The sequence below is a fragment of the Thunnus maccoyii genome, chromosome 21 (genome assembly GCF_910596095.1).
Source record: "Thunnus maccoyii chromosome 21, fThuMac1.1, whole genome shotgun sequence".
In the NCBI taxonomy this organism is placed as follows: domain Eukaryota; kingdom Metazoa; phylum Chordata; class Actinopteri; order Scombriformes; family Scombridae; genus Thunnus; species Thunnus maccoyii.
The window spans coordinates 19,155,806-19,172,358 of NC_056553.1; the positions used below are offsets into that span (position 1 = coordinate 19,155,806).

At 40.0% G+C, this 16,553-nt stretch overlaps 1 protein-coding gene across 5 annotated transcripts in view; it reads right to left on the bottom strand.

Moving 5' to 3' along the window:
* The window catches only part of ntng1a (netrin g1a), a 104,883-nt gene that overhangs the window by 84,532 nt on the left and 3,798 nt on the right, over positions 1-16,553 (bottom strand). For all 5 annotated transcript variants that reach the window (XM_042400045.1, XM_042400044.1, XM_042400042.1 and 2 more), the window contains exon 2: positions 11,774-12,450. In XM_042400045.1, coding sequence (XP_042255979.1) covers positions 11,774-12,022 — 249 coding nt within the window. In that variant the 5' untranslated portion in view covers positions 12,023-12,450. The remainder of the gene's footprint in view (positions 1-11,773; positions 12,451-16,553) is intronic.

The following is a 16,553-nucleotide window of genomic DNA, read 5'->3' on the forward strand; positions in this document are numbered from 1 at the left end:
TGCACGTCCCAACAAACTTTACACTTTCTCTTAGCTGCTGCTATACCCATATCTGCCAGGGAGAAAAATACCTGAGATGAGCAGCGGAAAAAAATGCTCTTATGCAGTTCATGAGGGGGTACTCAGCGTTCAGATGCAGCATTCAATTTCCATCACTGATAGCGTTGCTATTGATTCAGAGTTTGCCCTATGCTCAGAGTGGACCAGACACAACAGATATTAGAGTTTGGGAGCTGTCAGTCAAGGTAATCCAGGAATCTTTTTTGAAGCCTGTCTGGGTGAAACATAGGCCTCACATTTCCTTCAAACAAGGAGGAAGACAGAATGGGCCTAAAAGCTGTCTAAGAGAGAGGAATTCTCCACAGAGGAAAATAAGTGAGACCAAAAAGGCAAGAAAAATAAAACTTAAACGGCTTACCACTTATTCTTCTGAGGTAAAAACAAAAAAAACCCAACACAAATGAATGCTTTGAGCCAACAAAAAACAAAAAATATAGTGTTTAGCATCAGGTCATACCCCTTTTGCCTTGTAAAAATGTTATGTAATTACTTGATCTCTTCCTTAGCTTTTTTCTCTGCGTCTGATTGAAAACAGTCTTGTTTTGACATCAAGAAATTACACACACATTACATCTCTTACATTTTCAAAAAGCTACAACTGAAAGTGACACATTTCTTTTTTTTTTTTTTTTTTTAAATCTATCTGATACAGATCTTGTGGTTTCTGATGAGTCTGAAACACAAAAAGCAGCAACTGCATTTTCCAGTTCCAATTAGGTTGACATGAATGTGTCATACAAGACTGATCCCAAAGCATGCAGCCTACATGCAACCGTGTTGCCATGACAGTAAGTAAATGCTCACCTGAGACAACTATAACTGTGACATTGGTGTAATGGTAGTGTAACAGTTTGGCTAAGAAACCCCAATGGTGTAAAGAAAGCAACATAGGTGAAAATAAACTCAATCCAGGCAGAATTTGAAGGCACATACTGGCACATGTTGTTCTTCACATGTTTTTTCCCACATCATAGCAGCTCATATTGGTACAGCCTATACAGTAGGTTACATCCCAAAATAGATGTGAACAGTGGTCTAAAACAGTAAGATATGAGCTGCAGTTCAGAATTCACAAAAGCCTGTGGTGTGGATATAGATACACACATACAAATAGAAACAGACAAAGAAGCACGCATACACACTTACCCCCCCACAAAAAAAAGGCATTTATTGTACTGATAAGGGATGGGAGGCCGTGCTGCTTTGAAATGCTGAGTAGAGGAGGGAGAGCGTCTGCCATGGTTGTGGGAGCATCTGACCTCCCACCATGGATAAAAATGAGGGATGGGATCACTGGGATTGCTCTATTCAGAACGCTACCACTTATCTGCTGCAATTAACATTAAAAGCCCTCAACACAAATAAATGAAATCATGAGTGCCTCTAAATATGAATGCAACCATATGCCATGCTTGCGGCTCTGTAAGTCTGCCTGCTCGCCATTTGTTATCCCACAGAGGGAGGGGTATTGTGAAAATCAGTGTTCAACCGAATGAGCTCTGAGGGGAAATCCACCCCAGAGGTTCAAAGAGCAATTAGAAGTCAACGGATCTCTCCAGCAGCCCACTACTGTATCTCCATCTATTCTGGGAGCCTCATGCACAAAAGGTGGAAGGAGTACAGTGGGATGATGAGTGTGTGTGTGTTGGGGGGGGTTCCAGACCATAATTTTCCATGAGTGATGAACTGTGAAATGCAACAAAAGCCCCCATTACCGCAAGAGGGATTTAGAGCCCACAAAGCAATAGAGAGAGAGAGGGGGTAAAAATGCCTCCGTCAAATAAAATACATGGAAGAAAAAAAAAATCCCTGTGTCATAGAAATCAGGCTGAAGGCCCATATGGTTGGTTCATATTATGCATGGGTCCTCAAATCCAGTGAGTGAAGAGAGCATTTAACAGTAAGACAATGTGATATTTCTGGGTGACTTGTAGTCAATAGTGAGAGTCTTTAAGATATTCAGAGGCTAAATCTGAGCTATGAGGGATCATTCCTTCCTTGACTTATATTCAATACTAATTTTCTGGGAATTCATTTCTTTATTTGGAAGTCAAAGCTGAATAAGAGTGAAATATAATGTTTTTGTTTCCCAAAATGAAACATTAGCCCTTCTCTTACAGACGTCATTCTCATGCATGCGAGGCAGTATTTTTCACATGGCACTTTCACAGTCTGACATATAGTTTCTTATAAAACACGTACAAAAAAAGATGGAGATTTTCCATCCTTCAGCTTCTACAAGCTTGCCTCTCCGCAGTTTGTGGCAAAGGAAGAGATGTTTTTTCTCCAAACTTTGAAAAAAACAAAAAGTCAACAGAAAACCCTGTGGGAGGCTGGAGTCAAGGAGGCCCCCTGTTATCTTGTTATGGCAGTGTAAACGGCGAGGCAACACTGAACGCCTTGATGGAGCCCAGATAGACGAGTCACACACTCACACAACACAACATCACACAGCAACACCTGATGTTGTCTGCATACCAACTTTTTCACCAACTTTACTGTTATAAACTTTTCTCCTTGGGAGTAAACATTTCCTTCCTTTCCTGTTTGCATTTTTACAGTACTCTTATATCCATTCATATCCTGTATATCCATTTGTATCCTATGTATCTGCACTTTGCAAGTGATAGTCATTTGTGAAATGAGGTGTTAGAACAATTTGCGGTATGCATGTAAGCAGTCCTTGCAAATTGCTTTTGTAAAACCAGCCATAGAGCTACTAATGTTATCCTAAATTCTGATAGCATGCAGGACCAACTCCTACACAGTGAAGGGAATACATATGCCAGGCTAATGGAGTTAGGTAGTTAGTTAGTTAGTTATTTAGTTAGTTAGTTATATGCTTGTTGACTTTGAAAGTAATGGCTGGTTACTGTAGGTAGTAAGCTAGTTAGCTGATATGCTAACATTTTCAGCTTACATCAGAGCAGGTAAATACACTGATTAATCCATGCTTTACACTTTTGCTCTTGTGTTTTTGGTTTTAGAAAAGCTAGGGGAAAAATCCAGACTCATTAAATGCAGAGTTTTGTTCCTAATATAGCCCTAAGCACATAATTTTGGCATGTGGAGAAATCCAAAACTTCACTGGTCTGTTGTGCCTACTTACGGTTGCTAAGGCTAATTGGACAATCACTGTTGATGAGTTGCACACAGTCAATTAAGCCATCATGTGTTTCACCAAAGTCCCTAATAATCTATTGAGATATGAGTTTCATAAATGATCCAAAAGTGACAAAATATGATCCATATCACTAAATACACTCTTGATCCAACTCTGGGTTATATTTATTTCCTGTGGGTTGCCAAAAGGCATTCTAGGAAATGTAGGAAATCATTTAGATGTGGCACATTGGTGAAAAACTCAGTACATTAAAAATGTAAATGACAACACACTATCACAAAATAACTCCTGGCATGGCCATAACAGAATGTGTGGGATTTTCTGCCAACGCTTGTTTAATGGACTTCTCTTGAGCCTGGCCAAGGCTGGCTGACCACTCTGTGTTTGTGTTGGCGCTTGAAGACCTGGAAGAACAAGTGGCTGAAGGAAATAAAATGATAAAAATTCAGACAGTGCCTGATTCTCATGCAAAGTTTATGGCACAGGATGGCGAAGGGAGAATATGATGAGATCCTCCTGTGACCACAGAGTGTCTAACCTTCACATTGGTCAGATAGATGCAGTCTGGATGCCTTGACAGTTCTGTGCTGTGTTAGACAATATCTGACCCATTCTCACTGAACTGGAGTTTCAGCTGAATGTAACAAGATACAAAATGGAAGCTCCTCATGCTGGTGGGTTCAGATTAGGGGGGAGTGGGGAGTGTGTGAGGGGGGGGATCAAAATGAAAATGAATCAAAATGCTGCATGTATCGTGTCTTGTGGTAATGCAGCCCCCTCTCATTACCAGGGCATCAAATAGTGCTGCTTTGTCACACCCCTTGGCGTCGTTTTTAACGCACTGGGTACCGCTTTGCATCATTTTTCAACGTGCAGGGTAGTCTGATAGACTTCTAGAACTCCCACAATGTCTGAAATAGACGCCATGAGACCAATGATATTTATATAAGATGACAAAAAAAGATGAAGGTCCACACACTGTAGCTCCCTTAGATGCAGTTTATTGAGACATCCACCAGTGACGTTTTGAGCTACATGCTCTTCTTCAGACTACACACAAAATATATACAGTCGCCATCTTAAATAGATCATAGACTCCGGTTACATGACAGTCACATAATATATATAATATATATAACATAATATATGTGTAAAATCCATTATATCACTGATATTATATATACAGTCACAACTGCCAAACACATGTGTAAAGAAAAAAATATGCAAATAATGCATAGAAATATATAAAGGATGCTCAGAGCACAATAGAAATACATCAGGCCAGTATCTATCATATTTTCAGTATGGCTAGATTTAAATAGACGCACCTCCATATTCTAAAAAGATGTCCCTCATTTCTAAAAAGGAATCTACAATATCCAACCCTCAGATGATTACTCAAATATGAAAAATAGTGCAGGGGATAACCATGTCAGATATAAATAATGCAGACATTAATAAACAGCACAGGAATGAATTCATACCTGAAGAGCACATGGCAACAATAAATAAACAATCACAGGGACTGTCTGATATTAAAGTCCTCATTCACACCCCTTGGTATGAGAGTATCCAGTGTATAAAAAACAGTTCTCTCCTCAGGAGTAGAGAGTCAATGTCACCTCCTCTATGAAGGTATTTAATAGCTTTGATGCCGATGTATCTGAGAGTGGATATGCTGTGCTGGGCTTCTTTAAAATGGACAGCAACTGGGCTGCATTCAGGGATTCTAGTTTTGAGGGCTCTGGTTGTTTTCCCCATATAAGCAAGACCACAGGGAAATTTAAGCATATGTATTACATTTTTCATGTTGCAAGATATAATGCCCTTGACATTGAAGCTTCTTCCTGAGTGAGGATGATTTAAATAGCAATGTTGACAATAATATGTTGATATCAGTGATTTAATAATGGGTTTTGCACGTATATATACCCAAAGAAAACAAAAGAACTGACATTGGTCTTCAGGAGACTGAAACATAACAGCCACAATCCCATCAGCATCAACAGTGAGAGGGTGGAGGCAGTAGTAGTATCTGGTTTGTGTTATGGGAATGTGTTAGTGGTAATAACTACAGTAAAGTTTACAATCTAGCTGCTGTTATAAGTATTGTACATTATGTCATGATGTTGATAATAAAAGATCAAGAGGTTCCTGTGTGAGATTAATTTTCATGGAGATATGGTCTAATGTTGAAGTAGCAGTCCCTTGTATTTTAGAGTAATTTAAGAGGCCCTGCTCCTTTAGCATAATATATCATTCACAGTTGCGTCAAAGGTAATTTGACTGCAGCTTTAGTCTTTAGTTGAAATACAGAGTATTTTATGGCTCCTAGATAATAAAAACTGTTCCACACATAAGAGTGTTATCTGTCATGTCAAATACATGACGTGAAAAAGTGAAATGAAAGTGAAAATAGTGTACCTTAACTACAAAATGTGTTTAGCGTTGATTAAGCTAATTAAAATCACATACAGTAAAAGAAACAGAATTCCATTGAGCATAAATTAAGATCATGTGTGAAAAATTCAGCCTGGTCTCAAACACTGCCTGTCTGTGAATTATTCAGAAATAATAACGCCTGCTTTGTTTCGGGGTCCAGATAGCTATCACAAATCAAACAAAGAACAATCAGTTGTGCACTAAGAGTTTGAGAATTACAGTACACGTCTTTCCTTTTAGTTTGTTTTGGTCCATATCCTGTGCCTCTGTCACTAATTTCAATAAACCTTTGATTTGGTTCGGTTGGGCAGAGATGAAAGAAGACACATAAAATGGATCAAGTTGACTTAATCCTCTGATGTTAAACAGTTCTATTGAATGAGTAATTAGTTTTTCAATGCTGGTTAATTGCTACTACGTTCCTGGAATCTGACCTTTTTTGAAGTCAATCAGCAGGTCTGAAAAGCTGCCTTTGTGCATGTTTTTGCAGTCTCGCCCCCTCACAGAAAAGCCAATATAAACAAGTTTATGAGACAGAATGTCACAGACAACACTGTAGCCCTGCGAAAGATGCCGCCGTCGCTTTTCTCACTCTCTCATCCTCCTCTAACTTGTGCATTGACTGAGTGTTACAATATGAAATGAGACATATTGCTGCTGACAGCACACTCGTCTCTCAAGGAAATGTCAGCATGGAGCCTGTGGAGAGGCGGCACAGTGCCTGAGTGTGGGGTGGGGTACGGGGAACGGAGTAAAACGCTTTGTCTGTCTGAAACCTCTAATCAGGATCAGCTTAGGAAAAGGTCAGATTTGTATATCCCAGTGTAAATCCATGGGAGCCAGTGGCACCCCTCACTTGCATTTATTGGCTAAAACACCTAGCAAAGCCCTTGCTAATGCTTTAGTGGGCTGGTCATTGAGACAGCAAATAAAACATTGAACATGATATGCTCTAAATTACTATTATGAGTGCTGCTTGTCTGTTTAGTGAAGGCAGATCATATTTAAGCATGCAACAAATAAAACTGGCCCACTGGAAATCTTCGAAGGAGATGATGAATTCATGAAAAAAACTGGAGCAAGAGGCACAGTTCAACAAAAACACCATTAATCTGAGGTAATATGAACAAACAAAAGCTAGAGTTTCACAGTAGGCTGCAGACTTCTCTCCCACTGCAGAGAAGTGAGTAGCACCATTAACATCTAAGCCTAATTTAAACTGGAACGTACCATCTACTCAGGTAAGCACAGGGGTGAATTTAATAGCTACAAGTAGTCAAAAACTACAAAAACAAAACAAAAATATAAATACTTCATATACTTAAATATTTTTGACATCTAAAGTTAAGATATAAGCACACCCAAATACACACATGAACGCAATAACTTTAATAGAATGTCATCCACTGAGCAACAGTTTTACCCTTATTTCACTTGACAGTGCCCTGTCACCGCTGAGGGGGTATAACAACACACACCTGTTTTCACTAAACGAGATGATCCACAACACCACAAGTAGCAAAAAAACAAAACACATCTACTCTTCACCTCAGTATTTTTAACCTGTTTGTCAGTTCACGACCATGTGTGACACAAATAAATACTAACTTAAAAAACCTTGTGCTCTGCTATTGTTGTAGTTAATGCTGACTCATGAATAAACTGGTTAGTTGGCAAAACTCAGGGATGAAATTAATTATTTAACACTTAAAACAGAAGGAAAGGGCTGTTTCATGAGGCTTTTCTATTTATTTTCATAGCTGTACCATGTGGCATATTTGCACCATCAACCATATATACTGTAAAGTATTTGCTGCATGAGCAAATGGTACACAAAGCATCCAAAACATCATTTAATGACAGTTTAAGGGATTTAAACATTCAGAGTGGAAATATAACTTTCTAACATGAAGAGCATGAAATATATTCCATACTGAAGCTTTGGTGGAAAAAACAATTATCATATACTCTAATGCAGCTACTTTTACTGATTCTTCCAGCGTTGCTAATGGTTCAAAAAGACCCAAAAGTCTACTTTTTAAGGCTGAAATCAGTGCATCGCTCTACTTTTCTCATTAGCTAAGGAGAATAATTAAGACACTATTTGTGAGTTACCGTGGCACATCTTTAATGACCTCTTATTGGAGCTAAAATGGGAAAAAAAAAGCCACACTCCGCACCACCTTTTTAATAATCCCCTTCGTTTCCTCATTTAGATTTGATTGGCTCTGAAATGTACCAGCCTGCCGGGACTCAGGTTTCAGCATTCATCAGCATTTCCTGGTTGCAAATTGATGGCCCAAATGGAGACATACAGTACTTGCACGGGAATGCATGAGGACATCCACATACACACAAGCATGTATCTTACATGTGGTATGAATTATGGAGTTACACCTAGAAAGGGGGTTCTTCTATTTTTAATGCCATATGCATCAAAGAAGAACCGACACATACAAGGTCATGCTGTTTGATGAGTTGTGTGTTGGAGTGTGTAAGTAAATGAGTGGATGTTACTTTACGTCAGTTTTAACTGCATATCTCTGGAGTAGAGTAAATGAAATACTGATCATTCCCTTGAGAGTCCACTATACTATGATGCAGAAGCTACACAGAAAGCACAACTACAACTCACTTTAATCTACCTATACTGCCCAGCACATTTAAATGCAACAGAATTATTTCAGTTCACTATATTTTATGTTTTATGTTGTGAAACACAATCACAGTTCAAGTAGTATTGCAGTATACACAATAATCAGACTTCTTAGACAAGTAATGAGCTTCAGCTTCTTCTGCAGTGGTACCCAATTTTTGTATGACGTCAAAGCTTCTCGCTTGAATGCTGCGAAAACTCAATCATCAACTGGTTGAGGCTGTGTGACCTGTCCAGGCTGTTAAAGGCCAGTCAGAGTCTAACTGGAGGGGACAGAGAAATCTCATATGATGGCAGATTCGTGTTGCAGAGTTCAGTGAATGCCAGCTTATTGCTATCGAAAAGGTCACTGGGCTAGAAGCAGAATAAAAAAGTCTTTTACTGGGGAGAGTGGTGTGTGTACGTGCCAACATACTGTATGTGTATGTGTGAGGCTGTCTTCCTTTATCTGTGACCCTGGGATGAAGGCCGCAACCTGAGATAACCATGCTCATATTAGCACCACGCCCTCGGGCTGCTGCATCTCTGTCTCTCTCTCTCTCTCTCCTCTCGTCAGGCTTTGGTGTCTGTTACCTTCAGCACTCCAGGAAGCAGACACAAGGCTTTAAAATACACCAGCCTCTATGAGCGCAAAATCAATTACCAGAGAGATGAAATTCTCCGATAATGCGGCCTAATGATAATTGCCCCGAATCTGCAATGATCTTACTTACGATACAAACCACTATTGGCATTGCAGCAGCATATTGGCAGCTAGAGTAGCTGGAATATCAATGACAATTGTTCTGATGTTGATTTGGAGCCACGTTACCGCCTGGGGTAAACATAAACCAATTGCAGAGTATTGGACTCTATGGCAAGCAGCAGGGGTCATATTTCACTGATGTTTGTGTGATTTGTGACGAGTAGAGTACAGTAGAGGGAGGAAATGGTTATGTGGGAGCTAACCACTGCCTGTTTAATTGAAACACTCCTATCACATTGACTGCCGGAGACATGAGGGCGACAGCGCGGCGCAAACTCCCACTAATTCAATAAGCGATCATCAGACTGTTAAAAGGCTGGCAATAATAATAATAAACTCAGTCTCAACTGTGACTCCAGAAATAGAAACGGCTCAACGGAAGAATCAGACACGGACCGCTGCTCATCCAGGATTCAGACATCATCCAATTTACCCGCAACACAGCCGCTGCAAAGCAAATACCAGACACACTTCAGGTTCAAATGCGGATCAATCAGAGGTCACGGGCCTGCCCGGAGGGAGAACGGAGGTTGACCCCATTTTGATGATGACCTCCTAGATACGGCGTCCTTCCCTCTCAACCGCCACTAACTCCCTTTGCCTTGAACCAACCTTCAGCCGATCATGGGTGTCAGCATTTTTCAAAAAAGTGCCTGAGAGACGTCGGGCTGAATAATGTGTCCTATGAATAAAACACATTAGCTACAAAACATGTTGAATTATTCACATTTCAGAGCCCCCATCCCGCCCCACGCAGGAGATATTAGTTCTTCAGACACCGTATGCTTTGCACATAGTCCTCTGAGTCTCTGTCTCCCCCATGATCCCCCCGTTCTCACTTCTCTCTTGATCATTCGCTCGCTGTCTCTGTCATCTGTGTTTTGTTAATCCCTCTCTGTTCCTCTGTCTCTCCTCTCAGCTGACTTCGTGCTGATGGCGACTGTCTATTTATACTCCTCAAGTTCCCACTTTTCCTGGAACATCTCTCTATTTATCCAAAGAGCTCTTGAAGCTGTTGAGGAGTGTATTTGTTCTGAGGGAATCTTTGATGACTCGCTAACACACGACGACCCAAAATGAATTCATCATTTAGTGTTAATCTGAGGCGACCAGCTGTGAACTTCAAAGTGAAAAGGACCCGGAATAAGGAGGAGGGCGGTTTGCTAATTAAATACTTGACCTAATATGCATCTTTTGCTCATTTTATTTTCAGCTCCACCAGGAATTTGTGATTTTCATGATTGCGATATAATTTGCAGAATCAACAGCCACCACAGAGGCTCTCCAAGTGGGAGCCAATCAACCAATCACTGCTTTTTATTGTGCTGTTTAAATATCAAATCCCTCTCATCTGGTAAAATATCACTTTTAAGTCAGCATGGTTTTGCTGTAGTGTGCAACAATGTAGAGCCACTTATTCACAAGTCAAACATGGCAAATTTGTTCCGTGATTGAACAACTCTTACTAGCTATTGTTGCAAAATCAAACCAAAAGAAATGTTAATTGACTCATTATTTTAAAATGCCCTCTGACAGTCAAGTGTTTTTGGTCCCAAAACAACTATAAGCTTAACAGTAGGAAAAACGGTGCAGTTTGTCATATTAAAAAGGAAATTTGATTCATACAGTATGATAATGAATTAGCCTGTTGCAAGCTCCTGAAATCTTCTTTTGGGAAGAAATATCTCTTTTGCATAGTAGATGTTACACTATGTCTATAGTTTGCTTGGTAAAAAGTAGATGAAATATGGAGCGGATAGCAGGAGCACTGAGAACTTCCGTGGCTTAACAGACAAAAGAAGTATTCCTACCCGCTTTATCTCAAAGCTTATCACCAGAAGATCTGAGAAAACTAAAGCAGATAAATTCACTTAAAGGAAGGCAGGTATGATTAAAAGGAAATGTCCACAACACAAAAAGTGTCACTGGATTCCACAAATAAAGATTTTAAGGGTGAAAACTGACCATCATGACTAATACAGAATGATCTTGAACCATTACACCACAGCACTCTACACTATTCTTATTAATTTTGCACCAGTGTGTTCTGCTCCGAAACAATGAATGCTTATAAGTAAAGATGACAGAAAACTCTATAAAAGTGAAAAAAAACTTGTGTATTTACACTTAAAATAGTGTTCCATTTAAGTTCCTCATACATACTGTTGTATTTTTAGCCCACATGTGCACTATATCACCCAGAGATTGTTTGAATTTTAAGGCCGCTCACTCATCCGACTCTGCTAAAAGACACACACTGATGCAACAGAAAAAGCTGTGCTGGAACATCTATTCTCTTTGAAATCAGAACTACTGAGGGAGCTGTATTCTTATGTGACTCTCATATGTGTATGGAGTGAGATGAGGAGGTGTGTTTTCGTTGGTAAAGTCACACTGTAGCGTGTTTTCTGCGAGTAAGCAGCATCAACAGCACATCAGACAGTGTTTGCTGTGCACGTCGAGAAGCAGCTCTCTGAACAGCAGAGACACTGACGTCGACGGGCGCGAACCTCTATTTCTCCAGCCACAGCGACGTGTCTGAGTCACACGGGCTTTGAAAGTGTCTGTCACGTCTCTGAGGTCAGAACAAGCCGAGCTGATATGCGATACACACACACACACACACACACAGATAAAAGAGCTGCCTTACTGTTTTCTGCTAGGTTTACAATTTATTTAAAGGATGGATTTCTTTTCTGCATTTTTTAGTGAAGCTTTTTGCATGTCAGTGTGCTTATGTACTCACCAGGGCGCAGTATGTCTCTGGAGGGTCTCCACAGGTGATGTTGGGGGGATCCAGAGTAACCTTCAGGTACTGGGTCATGTCTGCTGCCTCTGGCTGGCAGGCCATGTAGTCCCAGGTCAGGCCTTCATCTGAGTAAACCTGGGACTTACACACATCGTAGTGGCCCCACGCTGCAGGGTAGTGCTGCATGGCCGCCTGGCAAACACCAGTCCACAGCGCCTGCAGCGTCAACGCAAATTGGAAACGCATGACTGGTCCTCTCTCGGCTCCTTCTCAAGGAGCTGTATCTCCTTATGAAGGCGTATGAACAAGGGATCCCTCTTCTACTTCCACTTACTACAACTCACTCAACTGGAGTGAGGAGGCATGCCAAACTCCCGTCAGGTGGAGCAAGGGTCTGTTTAGAAGTGTTGCCGTGTTTTTCTTTACTATTTCAGTCTCTTTCAGGTCTCTGGAGTGGTGGATAACTACGAAGGGATGGTGAGGTTACCAGCACATTGATAAGATAAGAGGAGAGGATTGAGGGAGGGAGGAGGATGGTGGAGGAGAAGGAGGAGGAAGAAGGGGGAAGCGAGAAGGAGATAGCCCTCTGACACGCTGATATGAAGATGAGTGACAGGTCTCCTCAGCTTCCCTGGCTGTCAATCATGGTCCTTGTCCTGCGTGGCGATCTGGCGCTGCGGAGAAATGAGAAACAGAAGAAAGGGGAGGAGGGTGAATAAACCTCCCTTATGGGAAGACAACTTGACAGTGAGAGAGCATTAGCTGGCGCCATTGCATGGGTGAAAGGTGTATGTGTGACTAGAAAGTTGGATGGGTGCTAGGGAGGGGTGCCATGTTGGTGTTTGTTGTCCATCAAAACAGAGAAAATCAGTAAGCGAGGCCATCAGGGTGAATTGGATCCTGCTGCTTTCACACCAAACCCTCATCTCACTAGACGGTATCAAGCCTACAGTGTTACAGTTTTCGCCACCCACACACACCCCGCACTGCATGGGCTCCAATGATGGAGAGCAGGCATCAATATCAAAAAAACATCAAGAAACGTTGTGTTTTTTAAGCAATTATGGTCATATAGTAACAAATTAGATTTCTGGCTTGACTTGACCTGATGCTGCCTTAATCATAAATACTGAGCAGGACTGTGAAGTGCTCTGCTTAATGTAAATGTCATTTATTGAGAGACTATCTTATCATTCTATACATTACATGACATTTTTATCATAAAATACTTAGGAAACTTTTTTTGCAGGTGTCAATAACAAGAGTGAGATTGTGTAGCTGCAACTGTGTAGTGAATGAATATAGCTGGTCGTAAAGTGGTTTAAATGTTAAAACTTGGCTATATCAGCTATATTGAATTATAATATTTAATTTTTTAATACATCTAGAGCAGTATGATGATGGACCTGTTTTTTCCGGTTTAATAACAACCTGTTTCTGGAGAGTAATGTCAATGTTCATTTGAAATGTCATAGAAGAAATGTGTCAAACAATGGAAATGAACTAAGGATATTTCAATTTTCTGCTTATGTAGCTGAGATAATTTAATTGTACTTGAGATCCTTTGAAATAGAGTGAACAGCAAAAGCACTGACACTAGAATTTCACTTAAACAGGTTGAAGTTGTCACTCTTCCTTGTTATTGTCCCAGTTTGCAGTTTAGGATATAAGCCATTGTATTTTAACATAAATATGTTGTGACTTGTGCTGCTTTCAAGTGTCATCTCTTAAGTGGTGGAGCTACTGCACTATATCACACACAGTGACTTACTTTCTAGGCTACGTAGTATCCATTTATATCTGCCAACCGTTCTGGCCTGCGGTCTCACTTTTCCTTTTGTCTCAAGTTTTTGCATTAAAACACCTATTGAAACACAGCCGGGCGTTAAGTTTGCAAACATTCAATTTCCCTTTGTCTTTTTTCCCTCCCATTGTTCATTTCATTGGCTACATTATGTATGTGTAATCACAAATCACAATCTTTTCCTTTTTTTGATTTTCGTTTTTCAATTGACCTTAAACTGTAAAAAATTAGCCTGTCTACAACCTGCATATACCTTGATATCTCTCTAGCCAGAAACACAGCGGTGAGCCAGTTGGCCGAGCCCACAGATGCAAGTGTGTGAAGGTTTCCTGCCTACAAACAGCAGCTCGACTGCAGGTGATTGATGAAGACCAGAGCCAGCGGTCGGAGACAGGAGGGACAGACTGGTAGACATTTTAGCACTGCTTAATCCGTCAGCTGAGTCAGTGTGTGTGTGTGTGTGCTGACCCAACGCCCCTTCCAGTCAGGGATCAATTAGACCTTATGTAGCTGACAGTTGTTTATTGCAAAATTATGGTATTAATACACACATTGCTAATTATTTAAATTGTCAGTAGATTAGATTAGATTAGATTCGATTCGATTCGATTAGATTGGATTAGATTAGATCAGATCAGACTAGATTAGATTAGATTAGATTAGATTAGACTAGACACTGGGTCCTAGCAAACAATAGTGCGTCAGTAAAAAAATGGATTATATTAATAAATCAAATGCAGGTTGCTGTAAACAGAGCACAAGCTGTGACAAAAAGAAGAGGTGACATATGTGTAATATGAGAGTGTGAGAAAGACAATCTGTGAAAAATAATATACTGCTTTTGGAAGTTGTATCCACATTTAATGGTCTGCCTGAAGCCTGAAGACAGGTTAAAACAGCAAGACACATTCTAGATTATTCACTTCATTATAGAGTTAAAACAATAAGATGTACAGATGTGGGGATTTGACGTACAGAGGGACGTACAGTGTGAAGGCGCTGTTTCAGGTGTTTATACAGTGATATTTATTATTTTCAGTGATATATTTGTGACTTTTTAATGTAAATTTGATGCATTGTACTCAGGTATGGTTGATCTAGAGCAGCTCCTGTGTCAAATACTTTCACACCATTTCGAGTCATTTTAACATGATATAATGTAAATAATTGTTTGAGGGGTCGGACAAGGTCAGTAGCAAAGGCTCAGTAGCGTACAAATACACACTGTACAAAGCAGCAAATACACACAGGAGGAAAAAACATCCTTTAATGCTACGTGAAACCAGATGGCATATGGGCATAAAAGCTTGGTAAAGGTGAGATATTAAAATGGACATTATAAGATGAAAAATACTCCCAAAAACTGGGTACAAATAGTAAAAAAAAAATCTATAGCATATCCTGTGCTTTGTTAAAAAATAAAATAATTTAACTTACTTACTTTTTAGTGCAAAAAAATCCATTGCATGAATTGAAATGAGCATTATGTATAGATATGGTTGGAAACTAGGATTTTGCAGAAGATGATAGAGAAAAGAAATGTAAGAGCAGCACAAAAAAAAGAAAAACAAGAACAAGTATTTCAAGTCAGGGGACAGAGGAAGGGGGAAGAGGTTAAGGGGGAAAGAAATGAAGCACCTTAAATGTAAAATGTAAGAATGTCAATGGGGGAGATGTCAGCAGGTGAGGAAGCAGCCAATTATCCAGAGGAACTGTTGGCACTGAGCTCCCTGTTCCCATTAAGAGACATAATATTATCGTGTTAAGGAGGAGACTAAAGAGCTGGCCGGAAAGTGTCTCTATGTGTGTAAGAGTGTGTGTGTGTGTGTGTGTGTGTGTGTGTGTACGTGCGTGCGACATACGCAACCTCTGGATAAAGAGAGGTTCAAGTCATGGGTAATGAGACAACAAGCGCTGGCGAGGGCTTCGATAACAAGCAATAGATATCACAAAAGCTGGGTCATTATCACTCTACCATCCTGGACACCGCGGCTCCTTCCTCTCATTACTCCCTGCTTATAACCCTCCGTTGCCCCAAGGAGGCAAGGTGAGAGAGAGAGAAGAGAGCAGATGGAAGAAGTGTGGATGTGCATTTTAAGTGAGAAAAGGGTTTATTTTAGGGCAGGTTGCTTCCTCCAACCATCGATCAAGGTCTGAGGACATCAGAGGAGCCGCTCGCAGGAAGTCTCAAAGTCTTCCATGTACAAGAATATTTATTGCATCGTAGGCACAGAGCAATAAACACTTACAGTAACAGTCGCAGGTCGCTGGGTGTTAGGGAGCCATGACTGCACAAAAACTATTCTGTGTTAAATTTGGGAAAATGTTTTTTCTCCTGGTCTACTGAGAAAAGAAATGCTTATAATGTACATTAGCTTTCCTCGTCACAATGACATTATGTTTACTGTTTTATTATGTACAATTTAAAATATATGAAATAGATATGAAAAAATGAAGATATAAAAGATTTTAACATCAACAATTCAAGATGTTTCAACTACTTTTTAAAAGATATTTACCAAAGTGAAGTTGAGTAAACCAAAATGTAATTCACCTGCGTATGTGGGAGTTAAACCAGCAGAAACAAGTGAAATAACCTTAAAGATCCACTCAGGACACATTTTAAGACAGCAAACAGTTCAATTACCTAGTTAACAGTTCTTACACTTACATCTCCGTCTCTCTAACTGTCAAATCCAGAATCTATAAAATTGCTGATATTTTATATTTCAAATATTTAACTATCCAAGATGTGAAAAGTCCATTCTCAGTTTATGTACACTGGAGGCTGCTGCTCTAAATTCTGTCTTTTCCACCCTAAAAAGAATATATTGATGAAATCCTGAAAACTTGCAAATTTCTTTGCATGAAAATGATTTTCATTTAAAAATGAACCAATATGTATGTTCTAATCTAATGAATACTACCTTTAAAAAGCAACAAAATAGCTACTGCCAGCTTCAAGTCAACAAT